The sequence below is a fragment of the Falco cherrug genome, chromosome 4 (genome assembly GCF_023634085.1).
Source record: "Falco cherrug isolate bFalChe1 chromosome 4, bFalChe1.pri, whole genome shotgun sequence".
NCBI lineage: Eukaryota > Metazoa > Chordata > Aves > Falconiformes > Falconidae > Falco > Falco cherrug.
Window position 1 is genome coordinate 61,934,834 of NC_073700.1, and position 19,898 is coordinate 61,954,731.

The 19,898-nt window shown below is 37.6% G+C and overlaps 1 protein-coding gene across 8 annotated transcripts in view; it reads left to right on the plus strand.

Moving 5' to 3' along the window:
- The window catches only part of ZMYND11 (zinc finger MYND-type containing 11), a 106,343-nt gene that overhangs the window by 59,101 nt on the left and 27,344 nt on the right, over nucleotides 1–19,898 (plus strand). For 5 of the 8 annotated variants that reach the window (XM_027809981.2, XM_014282505.3, XM_027809982.2 and 2 more), the window contains exons 3-4: nucleotides 3,842–4,001; nucleotides 17,242–17,286. In XM_027809981.2, the coding sequence (XP_027665782.1) occupies nucleotides 3,842–4,001; nucleotides 17,242–17,286 (205 nt within the window). The remainder of the gene's footprint in view (nucleotides 1–3,841; nucleotides 4,002–17,241; nucleotides 17,287–19,898) is intronic. The other 3 variants (XM_055707021.1, XM_005442281.4, XM_014282513.3) reach the window with 1 other exon arrangement.

A 19,898-nucleotide genomic window follows, 5' to 3' on the forward strand; every position in this document is an offset into this window, starting at 1 on the left:
GACAGGCAGCCTCATTTGGTGAGATTTGGAATTTAACGTGCAGATTATCAAGCCAAACCTCCTCTTTTCATCAGACAGACACTTATTTTATGTAGAAGGGATTAGCACAGTTAAATTGTATTTTGAAATGGTTGTTTCAACCCCCTATCTGATACAGACGGGTTTGCTGATTTAGGGGATTTTACTTTGTCTCCATGTCTTATTCTCACCATCTGAGTGTATTTGCTTTACTGCTCGTGGCTGGCTACATAATAGCAGTATAGGGATTGTATTACACTTCCCAGTCTGTCGATAGGAAGGACTGGGCAAAGGTATAACAAACCCATATTGCTTCAGCTCCTTGTCTCCAAGGTAAGGCTAATCAGCTTTTGTTGAAAACAGCAATCAGGGATTGCTTTAGCTCTCTTACTTGTTTTTTAACTTCTTGGTGCCAGATGCTTCAGTCCATGCAGTGCCAGGAAAAGGCTTGCACTCCCTGGATTACTCGCGTCACGTCTGCACAAAGACATTTCAATATTGTTTTTCCCCAGTCCAGTAATGAGTCTGATGAGGTAGTTAAGAATCCAAACATCATGCTTTCTGTCTGTAGGGTGGAGTTTAACTTATTTTGTGCTTCTGACATCTTTTGCATGTTGTGACAGTTTTTCATATTTCATTATTAAAGAACTTTAACTATCTTTTCTGGTTCTAATCCTGTGCCTTAATTGCTTCTTAGTTTAGCTGCCATCCTTCTGGCTGAAAAGAAACAAGATCGGATTTCATCCAGACCCTGCCAGTGTTGTTCTATAGTCTTTGCGAATATCTAGCCACCTACACTTTACAGGTTTTAATATAATTAAAAATTTTGGGGGAGGGGGCACTTTTCTAGAGCAATTCTACTCTTTGAAGTAAAAACATTCTCTCTACATTTGTGTGCTTTCCTATGAAAGCTGATAGCATCTTATTTTAAAAATGGAAAACATAGCCCTTGTGCATCTCCAGACTGCACAGTCTGAACATTAACTAAAGTATTTTTCAAAAAGCCACTGGGGAGTTATTACTCCCAGTTTACAGCTGGAGGAAATGAGGAGATAGTTTAGATGGTAGCAGTACTTTCACTCTGGTTGAGAACACAGATTGGATTTGAGAAATGGGCGATTCTGAGCTGTGTGCTCCTTTTCACTAGTGCACACCCTGCCACAGTTGAAATAGGCAGGTTAAATCTCTTAGCTGATTAGAGTTGGTTTAAGGCTTTTTGGTTTGTATTATATATCTGTTCTGTTCAGAGATGTGAGTGAGAAATAATCACAAAATGTGTAGCTTACAGTCAGGACTTGGATTGTAACTATGGGTGATGCAATGCAAAATACATGGTTTCTTCAGCAGGGTGTACTGAAGATTATGGCACTGGGTTAATACTTGGTTCTTAGACCTACAGCAGTTTAGTGTATAACTGCAGGGAAATCACTTCCTTGCTCAGTGCCTGATTTGTTCCATCAGTAGAATGGGAAGGATGATAGTACCTGTGCTGTGTGTTTTGAGACCTATTAAAGACTGGAAGAAACTGCAGAAGACATGAGTGCTGTGGCTCTTGATAGGGAGGTTGTTAGTACAGAGTTAAAATGGAAATCTGCTGAAACACCAGTAAAGTTAGGATGTGTTGACAAAGATAATGTACTTTAAAAAGCTAGTTTTGTTTGCATGAATATATACATATGTGCACACACACATGAAATACACGTAACAAGAGTATATAAACATATAAGTTGTTTTCTCTATTTCAGGCAGTTTAAAAGCTTCAGCACTTTATGCCTCAGCAAACTAATGGTGTTCATTTGCACTCTGTTTGAAAGTGAAGTAATAGATCTGAGTCTCTGCCTGTTCAAGACCACCTTGGAATTTGGAGAACTCAGAAAACTCAATTAAGTGTTTAATGCCACTTGAACATGCCCGCACGTTGGATTTTGGTTCTGCAGAAGCCAGAAAGGATCAGGTTGGGAACATGAGCATCCACCCAGTGTGGCAGAGAACTGAAGTAATGTGCTTGGCCTTCAATCCTTTTTTCTAGCCAGTATAAGATTCATATGAGCTTGGATCACAGAATTCCACATAATTTTGTTCTTTCTCTATTAATTCAATTATCACTTACTTTTTGTGCAGTGGTAGCATGCAGAAATCAACCAGACTTGGACTGTGTTGTGGTAGACATTGTAAAACATAGTGAATGGCAGCATCTGTCTCTAGGAGATTTTACCCTAACCTCCACCCCCCAGCCCCCAAGGATCCTGCAAACATGCTGCATTTATGTAAACGCCTCTGATACCAGGCAGAAATTTATAAATGTCCTGTGTTGCTCTCATTATTGTATAATTTTCTACACAAATACATACTTCTACTCAATCAGAAATTTGCTGTATGATTATATGCATTTAGTTTCCTTTAGAGCAAAACAAAAAGATTAGATTAGCACGAACCAGTTCCAGCAAAAGCTTGAGAGTAGGCACAATTGGGAAAGACCTTTATGCATCCAAAACAATAAGTTTGAAAGGCGTATGCCTTCAAAGAGGAGGGTTGATTGGAGGGTTGGCCACTAGAGTGGTCTTCATCCCTTATTGCAAGTTTATAACTTCTAAGGCATTAAAATTTCCTGTCAGCCATGTTACCAAAAAAACCCCAAAACCCAGAAAATACGAACTGATATAGCTTTTTTCTTTCATGTAATGCTACTGCTTTAAAAAAACTTTCCCTCAAGTTTGCTCCTGATAATAATTATAATTTTTGTGAAGACACTTTTGATGACAGTCACAAAAGAATCATGGTTGCTGGAATTCATTATGAAGCATGAAAAAGAGGATACTATAGCTGACAGCTTTGTCTTAAAGCAGGTAAAATACGTATTTCTCTCCTAGGAGACAGGTAGAACAGAGTACCTTGAGAAACCAAAAGGGAGAGAAATTCTGCTAGCCTTCTAACTGTAAGAGAGCTGTAACTAGAAAAATATGTCCACAAAAAAATTGGTTCCAGGTCAGTTCACTTATCTGATGATTGCATGTGATTGCAGCTCTCGTCACTTCTCCATGTGCAGTGGCTCATAGATACGTTCTTGGAATTCTGCTAAAAAAGATCTGAAGTGTAATGATCTTAAAACAGGGAGGTCATCTTTATTTGAGGGAAGATCATTTTATATTGTTTACTGCAAGTTAATATGTGATGTTGGTCTAGAAGTAAATTATACTGGGTAAAAGTCAATATTACACAACTGATTCTCATGTATATACACAGTGTAGATTGTATATGTTTTGTTCACACCAGTGCACTTCATCATAGTGGGGTCATTGTGGTTATCTCAAGAAAAGGAGAAAAAACACTTAGTCTATAACTAGCTGTTGAGTTTTCGTATGTGATGCATAAACTTCTGTTTTTTATACATGTGTTGTACTCCAGAGCATCACATAGATGCATTGGTACATCTCCAGAATCATTCTATAGTATATATGCTATACGAGATACTACGGAAATGCAAGTTTTAATTAAATTAAAGAAGTCTCTTTAGGGGCACAAACGGATGTGGAAGTTTAGCAGAGACAAGCCCAGCGTGTCTGTTAGTTTTGGAGTGTAATAATTTTTTCTGGTAGAAAATTACTGTGCTACTGCTTGTCTAGGTATGTACATGATAACTTCAAGGGGAAGAAAAGATGATTTGTAGCAAAGGAGTAAATTGTATAAATTTTGAGGGTTTAAAAACAACCTAAAATATAGGCTGCGTATTATTTTAAATCATTTGAAAAAGAGTATTTTTTTTTTGCTGTCACTTTTTATAGTTTAACACTAACACTTAAAGACTTCTGTGCTTTGTGTGCAGGTATATGTCTCGAGTCCATGGTATGCATCCAAAAGAAACCACACGTCAGCTGAGTTTAGCAGTCAAGGATGGTCTTATTGTTGAAACCCTGACGGTGGGGTGTAAAGGGTCAAAAGCTGGTATTGAACAAGAAGGATATTGGTTGCCAGGAGATGAGATTGTGAGTATAAAGTCCTTGAGAAAATAAATCGCAATTTCTGGTATCTTAGCATGAAACTTGTTTTAATTTCTATTTGAACTTATTTATAGATGCTGTGTTGGTGCTTATGAACAGGGAAGTAATGCACTCTTAAACTTTTTTAACCTTTTCCATTCCATAAAGGTTCTCTCTCCTTGAATTCTGTGTTTTCTGCTATGAAACACTGTCAAAGTCCTTTGCTCACTCATCCCTCACTTGTATGTAGTATTCTCTTTTACAGCTGTACAGGAAGACAGTAAATATTGGTATTACTTGAAATCCTCAGATGTCCTCAAATCCCAAAGACGGTATCTTTAAAAAAAAAAAAAAAAAAAAAAAAGACAACAAGAATTGTTGATTGATCTTGCTTTAATCTGAATCTGAGGAGCAAAGAACTCCTCCCTTTCAAAAGTGCAACAAGAAGTTGTACAAACAGACATGAAAAGATGTGTTTTACAGCTACTTGTGAACACCAGGGCATTCAGTTGGGGATGATTTTCCTAGTAAATTAGTTAGAGGCATCCAGACATTGTTCCACTGGACTTATAAAATAAATATTTAAATTGAGTTAAACAGGTTGAAAGTTATGTAAAGGGAAGAAAAGTATGTTTTCTCTGTCTCTCCATAGCTGAGATGGAATGCACTCATGAAGTTAACTGAGAATAGTCCCATAGACAGGAAAAAGCTTGCACAATTCCTTTGCCTTGCTCAGAAGCCTGGTCTCTATATTTACAAGACCACGTTCTTGCAATTAAAAAAAAAAAAAAAAAAAAAAAAAAAGAGGTTAGCAAAGCTTTAAAATACTTGAACTAGGAACTGTTGCTTTGGTATATAAATTACGTTAAATACTGGTAAAAAGGACAGCATTGTCATAGGCATAGGTAATAATTGAAATTTTGAGGAAACCCAGAAAATACAGGAAAATAAATTCTAAGACCTACCAGGATAATCATTGCATTGTTTCAGCCATCAATAAGATCCTGAAAGTGAAGCAACAAATAATTTTTTTATTTGAAGTGAGAGAAATAGGAAGTGGAAACAAGCAGTATCCATAACAGAAAACATTACGGTTAAAATTATCCCAGTTACACTCATTTAAAGTATTGAAACATGTATTTAATGTACATTGTTTCACTATTAAGATTCTCATTATAATTTCATTAGAAACCCTCAAGGGAGCCTTTTAAGGGTATTTAGCTTTGTTTTTACTATTCTACCTGAGAGTAAACATTTCAAAATTACAGCTTAGCTCTTTTGGGTATTTCTTGTGTCAGTTCTGTCTGTTTAGAGGTCATGTTAACTGTGTAGACTCCGTATGACATAAAGTCTGAGATCTGTAGTTACCTAAGTATTCAGTATGTTTGTTTCCTCTACTGAGAAAGGGCCGGGGGGGTGGGGGGGAGGTAAGATTAAAAATGCCTCATAATAGCCATTTCTTAAGTGGTCATTCAAAAACTGTTCCTGCTACTTATTAGCAACATTTGTCTATAAGATAACCAGCATGTACATTCCCAGTGAGTCATTGGAATTACATTAATTATTTTATCTCTGAATGAAAAGAGTTGCCTTTGACTTGATGGAAAATGCTGCTTAAGTCACATTGTGAATAGCCCTTTGGTTGGAAGTATTGACTGTATTTTCAGCATGACTGCTAATCACTGATGCATTGTGCTGTGACCATACGGCTGATGGCTATCTTAGTTGTTCAGAACACCAGTGTGCACTTGACTGAACAGTTTTATGCAAAAATAGGAATCAGCTTCTGATCCAGGCCATGTTTCAACATTCCCCAGCCTCCAACTTCTTGATCCTTGAATCAAAATGCTGCAGACAGATGAAGGAAAACACACTGACTTGCTATAAAGTCATTCTCTTTGTTCTTTTATTCAAAATTTTTTAATGAGTAACAAAGTGTCATTGTCATCACTCCACATCAGATCGAGTATTCTCCATTCTTCCACAATTGGTGCAAAACCATGAAGTTTGGCATGTTCTCTACATTGGACACACTGGGTAGTTCTACAGATGCTTTGTCTGCACTTGATTGAGATGCAATTTGTAGTTCTTTGTAATTCAGTACTGCTGAGATCTAGTACTAATGACTGTTGAACCATCAGCTCGAGTTACACTTGAGTAAGGACAAACACACAGCCGTCTTTTTGGAGATCCACTTGTAGGAGATAGAACTCTCTGAAACAGGGCTGTTGATGTTGGAACAGGGATTTCAGGCTTATCAAACTTTAGCCCTTACAGACAGACCCTTGATCCAATTGCCAAACTCTCTTTGGCTGGTACTACAGGAACTTGGAAAGCTCATAATGTGAAGCAGAAAGACCTGAGAACTGATCCACCACCTATTGACAGCAGATCAAGAATGCCCTTGGATTTGGCTTGTTTACTGGCACCACAGTGGAAGTCAGTAAGGACCAGCTGTTTCAAAGAGTTAGGAAAGGGACACATTCTTGTCATCCCTCCCTCCATTATTTGAGTATTTGCTTGATGTTTCTTACATTTTCGAAGTTTTAGATCTAAATCTTAGCATTTTAAATCCATATTCAAGTAAATAAATTACTGGCCTGGGCCACGGAACTGCTGAGCACCTGTATCTGTTACTTACATAGATGCCTGACTAGACACTGCCACAAGTCCTGGAAGTACTGGTTTGAACGATGACTGTGGACTGATTGATAAATAGTAACAATAATTGAAAGTATACAGATTATGAAAACACAGCTCTATTTGGAAAAGATTCATTAGATAATCTATGGTGCTTGCTTACGTGTTTCCAAACATTTCCCCTATCCAATAGATTGACATGATGATAGATCTATGCAGTAAGGACACCATCTCTGATAGGGTTACTCTTAGCCTTCAGAGGAATGTGTTAAAAAAATTATGCTACTTAGCTGTCATTGTTCTACCAGGATGTTGAAGCTGTGGTAAAAAAATGAAGCAAAATCTCATATTTAGAGATATACAAAAGAACAAGCTGAGGTGCAAAGACAAAACAGTTTGAGGGTATCAGGAGGTCCTTCCAAAATGAATATGAAAGTTAATATTCTGAAAAACTGGGGAAAAGAATGATCAGATTTAAAAAGTATGAAATTGTTCACTTTTTCTCTCAGATATATGTGGGAGAAATATTTTTATATAAGTTACTAAGTTTAAAAATTTGGAGTCTGTTGCCAAATATACTGTGTTCCAAGTGATATGTAAGGGTTGTTACCGATACAAGAACTTCACTGCAGATATTATACCTCTGGTTCTTGTGCAGGTATTCACTTTGTTTGCTTATTTGCCGTCTGTACAGATGTATTGCACATTTTCAGAATGTGTTCTCATCTTACAGACTTCCTTATCATGAGAGAAGAAATTATTTTCAATTGGTATCTAGGATTTTAGTTAGGAATTTTGCATTTTCACAGTTTGTCGATGCCATTATTATGCAATTCAACAAATTCTCTGCAGCTTCTTCCCTTGCAAGGGAAATATCAGTCCTGAAATCTGGTAATGGAAGTTTACTTTCTCTTTCTAAAAGCCTTATTTCTATTTCTCACAGAACTTGCGGAATTTGGAGGCGTTATTTATTATCAACATGAAAGAAAATATCTCCTTGCTTTTCAGGTTTAGGAAAAAAATTGCAAATCAGTGTTGTTAACTATGTTTTCAATGCATTTGATAAAGTAGAAGGGAAATGTATTTCTTGAGGAAAAGAATCATGACTCTCCTTACCTATTTGTTTCTATTTTCAGTTATGTCATGATTTTTACGTATTTTTATCTGTGTAAAATAGTGCTCAGTCTAATCCCAGTGAAAGAAATCAAATTAAAGCACCAATGTAATGTAGTTTTATGGGGGGGTAAGGTACAGTTCTTAGAGTTAGTCTTACTCATTTACATATTTTGTGATTTTTCTACAGTGTGCATGGAGCTATTTTGAGCATTTAACATACTAATTCTTCTCCTCATGATTAAAATCATGAAACTGCACTGACCCAGAGAGAGGCATTATGAATGTATAATTTCAATGTGCATGTATTCATAAAGCCAAACAATATTGTGCTCTTCTGAGATGGAGATGTGTTAGTAACACGGGTTCATTGTTTGCATCTGAATCCAACATATCTCATAATACTGCTGTGGTTTAAAGTTGGTTCACAGTGGCCAAATTCTCTAATGAGGTACAAAGAGTGAGGCTTCATACTTAAGGCACTTTGAACTATTTCTTCACTAACAAAATACATACAAAGTTATGATGCTTTCAAGAAGTTACTCTTTTACAGATTTCTATTTTCTGATCATTTAATTGATTATGTAAAGAGCCAGTAACTCTCCTGGCTAGTTAAGTTTGACTTTGAGGTTTAATTAGTCATTTTCCTGTGCATTTGGTCCTCTCCATGTCTAAATGAATTCTTTCCAATTCTTTCCAATTTCCAATCCTCTCCAATTCTTTCCTCTAATTCTTTAGTTTAGTGGAGCAGGTGCTATTTGGAAGGGTAGTTTGCTTGCTTTCCTGTTTTCAGAAAACATTCAAAATAGAATCTGCTTTTTCCCAACACACCCATGTATTCATAACTTGCGAACTGATTACTGGGGATTTTCTGATATTTTATATCTAGAAAGTACTGGTGCATGCTCAAAGTGATTCCGGATACTTTCAAGTTGCAAGGCTGCCTGAATAATCCATCTCTTCACTCTGTCTGCTTTCCCATCATTTTAACCTTTGTTATAACCCACTGCCAGCACTGTGAGTTTTGAAGGTGATTTTGTTAACCCTAGTGACCTTAGGCTCACACCCAGTAATTATTGTGATTTGATGTATTGCAGGTTCAATTTTGCTAGGATCAATCTATGAGAAGGGAGTATTTTGGCTGTTACATTTCTGTTAATCTAAATTGCTTTAGATTGAACAAAGGCTGGGTTCCTTACTTGCCATGCTTTATTGCTTTTGTAATTATATTGATTTTTCCATGCTAGGTCAGTGTTGGTAGCCAGGAGCTGTTTTTTGAACTGGCTATGTCATCTTGAGTCTCCATAAATATGAAGATAATGGTAAAAAGCTTAAGAATGGTCATTGTGAGGGTTTGTATCTTTTCTGAACATAAAACACACTTTAAATAAAAAAAAACAAAACCAAACCACAAACCAAAAACAATCTGCATAGCTACCAGTTACTGCTAGCAAGCTAGCGGCTTCTAACTAACTAGGTTGAGGAATGGTTTTAATGTGCATCCCATTCATTTCTGTTAGGAGCAGAAGGATAATATGAAACAGTAATAGTGACAGCCAGTGCCTTCATCTTGAAAGCTCACACAACTAGAGTGCACAAAGAGGAAGAACATGTCACACCAAATGAAGAAAAATCTCCTTCAGTGTTTAAAAAATTCTCCATTTGTCTTACCCATCCGTATTGCCTTTAATCTGAAGTCCTGTGTGAATTCACTGATCCAAAGCCAAGCATAGCCCAAACCATGCTATTTACTATTTCTAACGTATTGTAACAAATCGAGGATTTTCCAGCTGCAGCATTCCAGGTAGATTCCTAATTACTGTGAAAGTACCAGTGTTCTTTACATTTGGTGATTCACTGATGCAAAGAGTTAATGAATGGTCCTGTGGGAGAGAAAAGTTCAGACTGATTCCATCTCTTATTCCACACCTCAGGGAGAGTATGAGGAGGCTCTGAGGGTCAGGCCACGTAACAGTCTGGTCATGTGCGAGCACTCAAGGGAAATGAGCTTCTGGAACTCTTTGAATCTTTCTTTTCTACCTTTCCATCCTCTAAAGTCCCATCATTCAGAGCTTGTTTTGCCAAGAGGCTGCCACCACGTTAACCCACAGTGTGCTAATAGCAATGATTTTTCTTGCAAGTTACTATCACAACAGTGCACTAGTGTAAAATTATTGTAATTAATATTTAAATATTTAAATACAATTATTTGAATAAATGCTTATATAAACAAAAAATTAGCGTGCACTGGTGTAATATCCTGCTGTGGATTTGTGAAAGTTCAGAAAGCAAATATTTTCAAATTGCCAAATCAAAGCATAGGCTATTTTGTCCTTGAGAAACAAATCAGAATTCTGAACTCCCACCTTGTGGATGAGAAATTCTTGCTGTATTGAAGCCAAGACCCTCCTTTGTCTTTGCATTAAGGCAATTAGCATGCAGCTTATGAGAATGGCTTCACTGCTGTTTCAGTGGATTTTCCTGTCTCCAGATGGGTTGAGAGTCATGAACAATTCTCTGCATTCCTTTTCTCATCTTGTTTTTTCTCTTTGGGAGTATTTCTTCCCTCTCCTCTGCTCATCCTTATTTTTCATCCCCTAAAAAAAGGAGCTCACACTGTTTGGAGGATCTTCATATTGCTGAGGATGACACTAGTAAAATGCATCTTATTGCATACATCTAAGTGATGATGCTTCTTTTAAACTGGTAAAACAACCTCATCAGCATCTTCATTTGGCTCTTTCAGATTTGCCAACTTGACTTTTAAAAATTCAGTCAAGGTAATGCTGTATTCTTGTTTGAGGCTTTCAGTCACTGTTCTGGAGTTGAGATACTGATGATGTTCACAGATTTTACAAAATTTTTCTTCTGATTGAAAGCATGTTTTGAGGAATGATAATTTACTTACAGGTTTGAAGTAAAATAGTCAATAAAGCTTCCATCTTGGGACTTAAGTTATGCTAATAGACTAGATGACATATTTCAGTCCATCTTGAGTTTGTTCCAAAAACATGCATCTTGGGTTTTTTCCACCTCTTTTGTGCCAACCCTGACCTAGTAGTGTAGTTTTTATTAACTTTTTGGGTTCAAAATGCTCTGCAACTCTGGCAACTGTTTTGAATCTTCCATTATTATGTCATGCTGGTCACTGAATGAGACTTCACTGATGATGATAGGCTTATTGATATTCATGTTCTATTCACAATAAATGTAGCCCTCATGCCACTGACAGCTGAAACAATACCAGCCACACATGCAGCACAGGGAACATGGACAAGAAGTTGAAAATTTAAAGTGTGTAGGAGGTTCAACTGTTGGTTCAGATAAAATGTTTCTGTGTGGAGAAGCATTAACCTAGAAAAATACTACAAAATCCCATGAAGAAAATAAGGCCAGAGAAGCAATATAAACATTTTAAGAAAGAAAAGGGGAGGGAGACCCCCTTTGGGCACAAGTCTTGGAAGGACATTTGGAACTACAAGCAAAGACATGGTTTCTTTCTGGTGTGGATTCATCCTCTTTCTAGGGGAACGAAACCTTCATGCATGTAATGTGGAAATAAAAGGCATTGCACTGAATAAATACTTCACTGCGTCACTGATTTATCTCCCTCATCAAAATAGCCTACAAACCTCCACTTGGCTCAATCTATGTAAAAAATGGTGATGTTGACAGCAGAAGCGAATCCAGTTTCTGAGGAGATCAAGTTGAAAGTTCCTATTAAGCTTGAACTCACTTGGAATGCGAAGAAACAAAAAAGAATATGTTCATTGGAAACTATTTGCTATTTCTGATATCCTGGAGGAGAATACTTGTATTGTCTCACCTCAAATAGTGTAAACTACTGCTACCCAAACGTGATCTTCTTGGGAGGGAAACTGAGATTTATTCATTACTTCACGAACACAGCTTGTAGGCTGAGGAGATAAGCATGACAGGGGGTTTAGCAGTCATTTTGGCTGCTGGCATGCTACTACACTTATTGAAAAATTTTACTTCTCCTTTAGCTCTGGGAGCTAGAGACTGGCTCTGTATTTTGGGTTCTATCACCCTGAATTGTCCAGAACACAACTGCAGGGTAGGAGAGGGAATAAAAGTCTACCTGTCTTGGCAGGGATCCAGAGAAAACTTTGGTGGTTTCTGCCAGAAACAGACAACTTCTAAGATAAACTGGCAATAAATTAATTAGACAACCTTAGGCTTGCAGACTAAACTCAATGAAAGAAGGACAAAAGTGTGCTGAGAGGCTGTGGAATTCACTGCAGAACCTGAGTCTTCTTGCATCAGTGCATCAGAAGAGGAAGCTTTTATCAGTGAAGAAAATTGAAATGGATTATCATGAGCCTATAAATAGGTCTGTTTGATATGCACTACAGAGAAGGTGAATTTGGTCTGTCTCCTGACTGATGATCTTGTGTTGGTTCTTTATAGAATAAAACTGATTTCTGAGATGAGAGAAATCAGAAACAATGTAAAAAACCAATTGTGAAAATCTTGGCAATAATAAATAAACAAACCTGAAATTAAGCAGATGTCTAGGTAGTTGTAAGGACATATGAACTCCTAATTGCTTTGGATTTCTTTGTGATAAAATATGAGTAATGAATACCTGCTAAGTGTCCTACAGTCAGTTTATGGAAATCCATTTTTTTCAGGTCATCAAAGGAAAGGATCTATAAAGGCAACTGATTTACAATGGATAGATTTTCCTGTCTGTAAGAGCACACATCGTTGTAGCTACCTGCTGTGGTAGTTTTCTAGAAAAGGAAGGAAAAAATGAAGTGAAACAATTTTCATAAAGGATTTCTAGCTGCTGAAATCTTTTTGGCTTTGAAGGAGAGATGGATGCTTGTTTATTTGCTGAGCACTTTTGATGAGCAAAAGCAGTAGGAAAAAAATAAATGCAAAACAGGAGGCAGTGTATCTAGTAAATACATACATGCAAGGAAACTACAGGGGAGAAAATAAGCTTCTTTTGATGCTGGATTTACTCTAATGCATTGCTCTAACATTAAATGTAAAACATGGGCTGATCTAAGAAACTTTTATCATTGTAAAGCAATCATCCTGATCAAGTATGGATCCTGTACAGCAATGACAAAAGGGAAAGAAACAGCTAGTTCACATTTACGTGCTTCAAAGATGGAGTAAGTTCTCTGAGCCATCAAGGAATTAATTACGCCTTCCTCAGTTCGGAGCCTAACCTGTCATTCTGATGAAAAGATAAAAGCGGATTCAGTGGGCTACTGAGAGCAAGTTTACAAGAGGATTCATGCTTGCTAAGGAACAGGTGGAGCCAGGGATGTTGTGGCATGAAGAGAAGGCTGACCCAAAGGGCAGGAGGAGGACTGCCCTCACAGCAGGCACAGAACTCTGGCAAAAAAACATACACAGTATCCCCACTGTGTTTGAAAAAATACTGGGAATGGTGTTCCGTGACACATTATGTTTGTTTGACCCAGGTAGTATTTGATGCATGCTAGTGTCTGAGTGAAAACCAATACTTCTGCCAGAGATCCATGATAAGCTGAAGATTTCTTATTAGCTACTGTACCCGACAAGACATAGTCTGTTTAAAAAAGGCCAGTGTGCACGTACAAGGTGCACGCTAGTCTTCCTCTGAAAAAGCCGTACTCCAATCTGTCCAGCTCTACAGATAAACAGCCACAGTTTGTAAATCTCTTATTACAGAGTAGTTACTTGGAAGTTCAGCAGGATTGCAAAAGCAGTGGATAGGTGGGCAAGGAGAGACTTTTCAAAGCTGAGCACAGTTTAGCATTTCCGTGGTTCTTAAGGACTCTTACAACTGCTCTTGTCTGAGCCTGTTTAAGACTGTGTTTTGGATGGGGCACAGATTCTGGTATTTACACTTTGAGAGAAGTGTTGGTGAACAGACAAGTAATTTCAGTGTGCAGTAGCTATTTACAGCAAACGTGTAAGTAAGAAGCATTTCCTTCAGGTTTTGTGCTGGAGAACGGGAGTGCACATAGGTAGTGCATACCCACAGCAGTTCGTTATATTCGGGAGTCATAAAGACTGCAAAATGCACTGCAAAGTTTTAACAGTTAGCAATAGTAAAGCTTGTGTCTCATCCAGAAAGCTTTGATAGGAACATGCTGCCTGAAAAAGACAGAAAGGAACTGATTGATTAGGAATGGAGAATGTGTTTAGAAAGAAATAGATGCTGCTTTGTTTAATGCGAATGGGGGCATAGGTTCCTGTGACATATTCTGAGACCTCTTAAGGAGACGGCTCGGATATGGGACAAAAGTGATAGTATGGTTGATACACCCATGCTAGAATGCACTGCCACCACTTGTTGTTACAATAAAGGCTTCTCATTTAAAGCAGAAAGTTTGAAATACGGAAGATTAAGTACAGAAGATAGCAATTACTTCCCAACAGCAGGTGATGATAGATGCAGGTTGGAAAACCCAAAGCAAAATTAAAGATGTGAAAAAAGTAATGTGTAATTTTTGTGGGAGGCATTTCTTTCAATGTATCTGTCTACTTGATATGGACCAGTAGTCAACTTTGTTGGGTTTCAGTGAAGAGTTACTGAAAGCCAGCAAAGAAACCTTAACAGCAGGATCCAAGATTTTAAAAGTTTCCCTCTTAGGTGAAGGTGGGAAAATTGGAAGAACTCTGATATTAAAACTGATGAAGGTGGGGAGAGGAGGAAGAAGTGCTCCTTATGGCTGTTCCCAAATCCTAAAATACAGAATCCAGAACATTTGCCTCAGAAATGGTATCTTCAAATTGGGCATGGCCTATCTTATGAGATGTCAAAGAAATGAGAATCTGAGAAATGGCAGGAACTCATTCTTTCAGATCCTTTTCAGTTTCCTAAGAGGTTATGAAATAGTCAGGAAAGGATTACACTCAAATTTTGGGTTGGTGATCTGAAAATGTCTTGAAATAAATGTGGCATGCAAATACTACTATAAATACTACTATTAATACTACTATTAAATAGTTTATATTTAGTAAATGTATTTTTCTGCCAGCATGGACCTTGCTGCCATTCTGGATTCCACCACTGTGTCAGACCAAAAGTGTTGTTATGATACAAAGTAGGTGAAATACACTCTGTATCTGCTAATACTCTTCCCTTTAGACTAAATGTGAAAAACTGTTCTTTATCTGCTAGACAGCTAGAGCTCTAGGATCTGTTAAAGCATAGACACTACACAGGGCTGACCATGAGTTGCGCACAGGTGTGTCTGAATGAAAAGCCGGTGATCTGGAAGGAGCCGTGTGTGGGTGAGTGTGGATGAGAGATACAGAGAAACACCACAGCAGCATGTATGTAAGAAGCAAAGAAACTCTGCAGAAGGACTTGAAACAGAACACCTGGGGGAAAAAAAAAAAAAAAAAGTCTAAAGAGTGCTATGGAACAAGTGCCACACAGGAAATGCTGGGAACCATGAGCTCCATGGAACATGCTTTCCTTCATTTGCGTCATGTTGAATTTAGGACAACAGAACTGTATGTATACTGTTCATAAATAAACATGATTGTGCCAAAGAGATAACTGACTTACAATTGTTTTTCCCATCTATGTGATCCTTTTCTTTTTTTTAGCTTACTGGTTGGGTCCAAAGGATATCCATAATTTGGATGGTTTGGGAAATCTAATTCAACAGTATGAAACCAGCAAATCCCCGTAAAGGGGAGTTTCATGAATAGAGTTTTGCCTTTTTCCCCCCCTCCCTTTTCCTCTCTCCGCCTGATAGTAGAGTGACTTAATACCGAGTATCTGGGCTACCATTAAGGGACTTGGAGAAAACAGATTAACAGGTAAGAAATGAGCTATGTTAATGGAATGTGCATTATGAAAAGGCAAAGTGGTCCTTCTAGACAGAGTCTGAGAAGGGAGGTTATAATGTTTTCATGTGCAATGCCTACATGTAATTTATAGGTAAACAAAAATTTACTAATTGTTTTTACATCTTTTTTTTTTTTTTTAATAATGATTATGGACTTCTGAGGTATGGAAGTGACTTAATACTTACAATTGTGACCTCTAAGTTATTGTTAATTTTACTCCTAGTATGTACTTCACATCTCCTACTTAATGGTATGCTAATTGTACAGCAGGATGTCACATTCTCCAACATACAGATTCCCTATTTCAATTACAGCTAAGTAAATCTCCATTACTAATGAGTAAGCATTTCTTTTCCATGTACATTTGCATTATAATGGACATTTTCTTTATGCAGTAAAATTATTCTTTCCTTGACAACAACTATATATTTTATTCTACAGTAAAGGCTACGACATGATGATTCATTCCTTTCTGTTGGGTTTATCTGTATTTAAATTGTCAAATGTTCTTTCTGGATAGCCTGACGTTTTCTGTCCCATATTATTTTTCTGTACTTTCAGAATAAATTTAGGTATTTGCTTTAAGACAACCTACTTAAGCCAAATCACAAAAAAGTAAGCTTATGTGTCGGTCATAAATTAAGCTGTATTTTTGAAATTATTGCATTGTTTCATTCATGTTGCTGAAAAATGTCAACTATTTATGTCAGTGCAAAGTGACCTTTGTGATAAAATGTTTGACTGATTTGAATATAAAGAGCAAGTGACCACAAGTGACCCATATCACTGCAAGATCCCACTCTGCTTAACAGAGCATAGCTCTTTGGCTATTAAATCCAATCCCCCAAACAGGCATTTGCTGCCCTGCTGATGCATCTATCTACGAATGCAACGGGCAGCTGAGTAAAACGAAGGGGAAGGCCTCCTGTTACATCTGAGCTGTGCAGCTTTGCTGCCAAATCCACTCCCTCCTGGGGCTTGTGGCCAGTCGCTGGGTGCCGCTGAACTGCTGAACTTGGGCCACCGGGTGCTGCTGGCGGAGGATTCCCTGTCACCTGCCAGCACGGTGATCCAAGAGGCTTTCCCTGCCCAGCATCAGGAAATAAGGATATTGACAAATCGAGGCGCTGTGGGGGAGATCTTTCCTTCATTCCACATGGCCCCAGGAAAATACATCACCTGTTATACACAATTAAGGAGCGTGAGTTTTATTGATAAAGTGATAGCTTAATCTTTGATAATATGCAGCGAAGTGTACCTTTGCTTTTGGTGGGGCCACTCCCTAAGCAGTAAATTATGTTACAGGGATCTTTTTTAGATGCCCAAAGAAGGTTTATGTATCGAAAAGAGTGCATTAATTAACAATCATTAATATTCTTGACAGTTTTTAAGGTGGCCTGGTGGTGGGTGTGTGTATGGGGAAGAAGATGGGTGTTGGGTTCTTGTAATGATACAAGTACATGGGATACTTTAAAGAAACAAAATGTGGTTGAAAGTGTTAGGTAGCATTCCAGAAACGCAGGAGGAAATGTATGCAACCAGATGTTAGAAGTAACAGATTTCCTGGTCACTGTGCATGAATTCTTTCTAGCCTTGTGTATATCCTGATAATCGGATGGCTTACAGTATAGATACAAAGTTTGTTTTGTTTTTATTTTGAAAGGCCTACGGTATGCAGCCTTTTTCCCAGACAGCAGCAAAAAACAAGGTGAACAATTTTTGCACTATGTGGTTTTGAATTCTGTCATATTTTCTATTCCGTTTCTGTCTTCCATTAGGATAGCTTAGTTTACTATATTAACCACCACCATCATCCATATCACTTCCAGTTCTGAGTTTAGTCTACATTATGTATGTATGTAGTTGGATGATTTTTTCTCTCTCCCGGGGGCTGGAAGTGGTTACTCACATGTTACAGTTCAAGCTGTTACAATGGTCGCCCTTTAATCAGTCCTTTTCGGAGTGGCTGGTGACACCTGGTGGTGTGTTCTGTAATTGCAGACTTAACCGTGTTTGCAGCTGGCGGAGAATTTTGACCTGTCCAACCCCGAGCACTGACAGGCAGTTTGAGCTATTTAAATGAATCTGATCTCCTGCATGAAAGAAATGTGTCGGGAGCAAGTTATGCTCCCATCCAAACTTATGTAAATCAAGAGAAGCAATAACATTTCATTGCTGTTGGAGCAAAATTAATGCTTCTGACCTTGCTATTGAAGTCAATAGGGTAGTTGTTCACAAGGGCTATGTACCTTTTTTATTGTCTTTATTAACTTTTCAAATATATTGCACAAATGAATGTTTTGTATATACGTATGCACTAAATATACTGCATTCAACTAAAAATCTTTTCTGTGAAAAACCCGGGTGATTACATTTAGAAATAATGATGTTTTCAAAACTTTACAGTGTGAATACTGAAGGAAGCTTCTTCTGGTGTTTTATTTAATGTCATGGTTTCTGGCTTGAGTGTATGATTTTTCTTGCCAGCAAGTATATTTCTGTATGTTTATGAAATTCCACATATCTTTGCCAGCATATTTCCTAACAATGGAATATCTGGGATATACCAATAAGTAACCAGTATGAGTAAAAATTAAGAATCCTGGAATCCTGATTCTGTGGTGAAATTCCTCCATAGCCAGGACCTATTGGGGTCTTCTTTGATTTTTATCTGGATAGATCTTTAATCAAAACTGATTCTTTTTCTTGCTTAATTGGCCCTTAACTGCCATCCGATCTTTTTTTGTTGTTTGTTTGTTTCATAAAGAAGATAACTATTACAGTTAATATGAAAGAAATATAAAGCAATACTTTATTCTGATTTTTCTCAGTCTACAGGAAAATCAAGTACATTGACAATGCAGTATCTTTAGTTGTTTCTAAAATATCATAAAGAAAGGGGTCCCAAAGTGTACTGCCACTGGACTTTGTGGAAGGGGAGAGATTTTGGTGAAATGAGGATGTGTTCTTTATAGCCGGATTTGGTGGTATTATTATGCTATTCTGACATATACAGAATTGGCAAGTAAAATTAAATGAGGAGACATGATAGAAGAGTCAAGCTACACTACTAATCTGAACAACAAAGGAGGGCAGAGTTCTGTGTTCAAAAATCATTGCTTAAGGGTTGTTTGTTTTTGGTTTTTTTTTTTCCCTAAACTTACTGCTCCTGCGGTCCAGCATTCATGGTATATAAAAGCGTAGGCGATCTGGATTGAGGCTGTCCCTAAATCTCTTATATTCATGGGAGCTCTGGTCAGTTGAATTATGTACACAACACAGCTGCTCTTCAGCGTAAGGGGCTAGAAGTGCCACTTCTGTGTAGCACTTCTTACACTGCTCTGTTGGAGGAGACCTCTCACACAAGGACTTGAATGACCCCAGTTCCCAGGCACGGGAAAATGAGAATCAGATAAATGCCAGTTCTGGCAGTTGGTAGGAATTACTAAGGCCACCTTTACAACATGATGTTAAAAGTAGCTTGATCAGATTTTTATCAAGATAATTTATTGAAGAATAGGAGTAATTTTTTTCAGAGATCTGAACCCATTGAAAATTAACATGTGACATGAAAAGGCATTGGGAGTTTTATCTGAGATATGACAGCTGGTTTGTCTTCTAAGTGTAGGGAAAAGTGTGGCATTTCAGGCAACAAACATGTATTGGTGGCCACTGGCAATTCTGCTTGGATTTAGTACTATAGATTCCTAGAGCAAAATTCTGCCTCCAAATTATATGCATGCTGCTCTCATTTACTTCAGCAAAGCTTGTGCACATGTTTCAAAGGTCAGAATTCGGCCGTTGGGGCTGAATTTTCAAGGAAGAGTGTATTAAAGACATCTGTGCATCAGCAGAACCATATCCTTTGTCTTCTGTAGAACATTTCAGAAATAAGCCTAGTGCTGTTGGGCACTGCAAGTGAAACATTTTCTAATTTTTTTGAATTGCATTGGGATTGCTTCACAGAAACATTTCTTGCAGTAATAGGTTCACTATTTCATTTATTTCTTGTAACTCAACACTTTGATGCTGAAAAGTTGTCAGTTTTAAAAGAGTAAAGATTGGAAGGGACCGCCCTTCAGAAAATTACAGTTGAAAATATACTGTAACAATCAAAACAAGGGGATAGTCCTAGGAAATAGGTATGGTCTGTTGAGGTGCACAAACTTCTGTTTGTAGTCTAATACAGAGAAGTCAGAAGTATTTTCACAAAGCTAGAAAGCAAACCCACTTTTCATTGTGGACAGAGCTCATATTTGAAATTGTTACAAATCAGACACTTGAAAAAACTAAAACTTGGCATTCACTTCTATTGGAGTT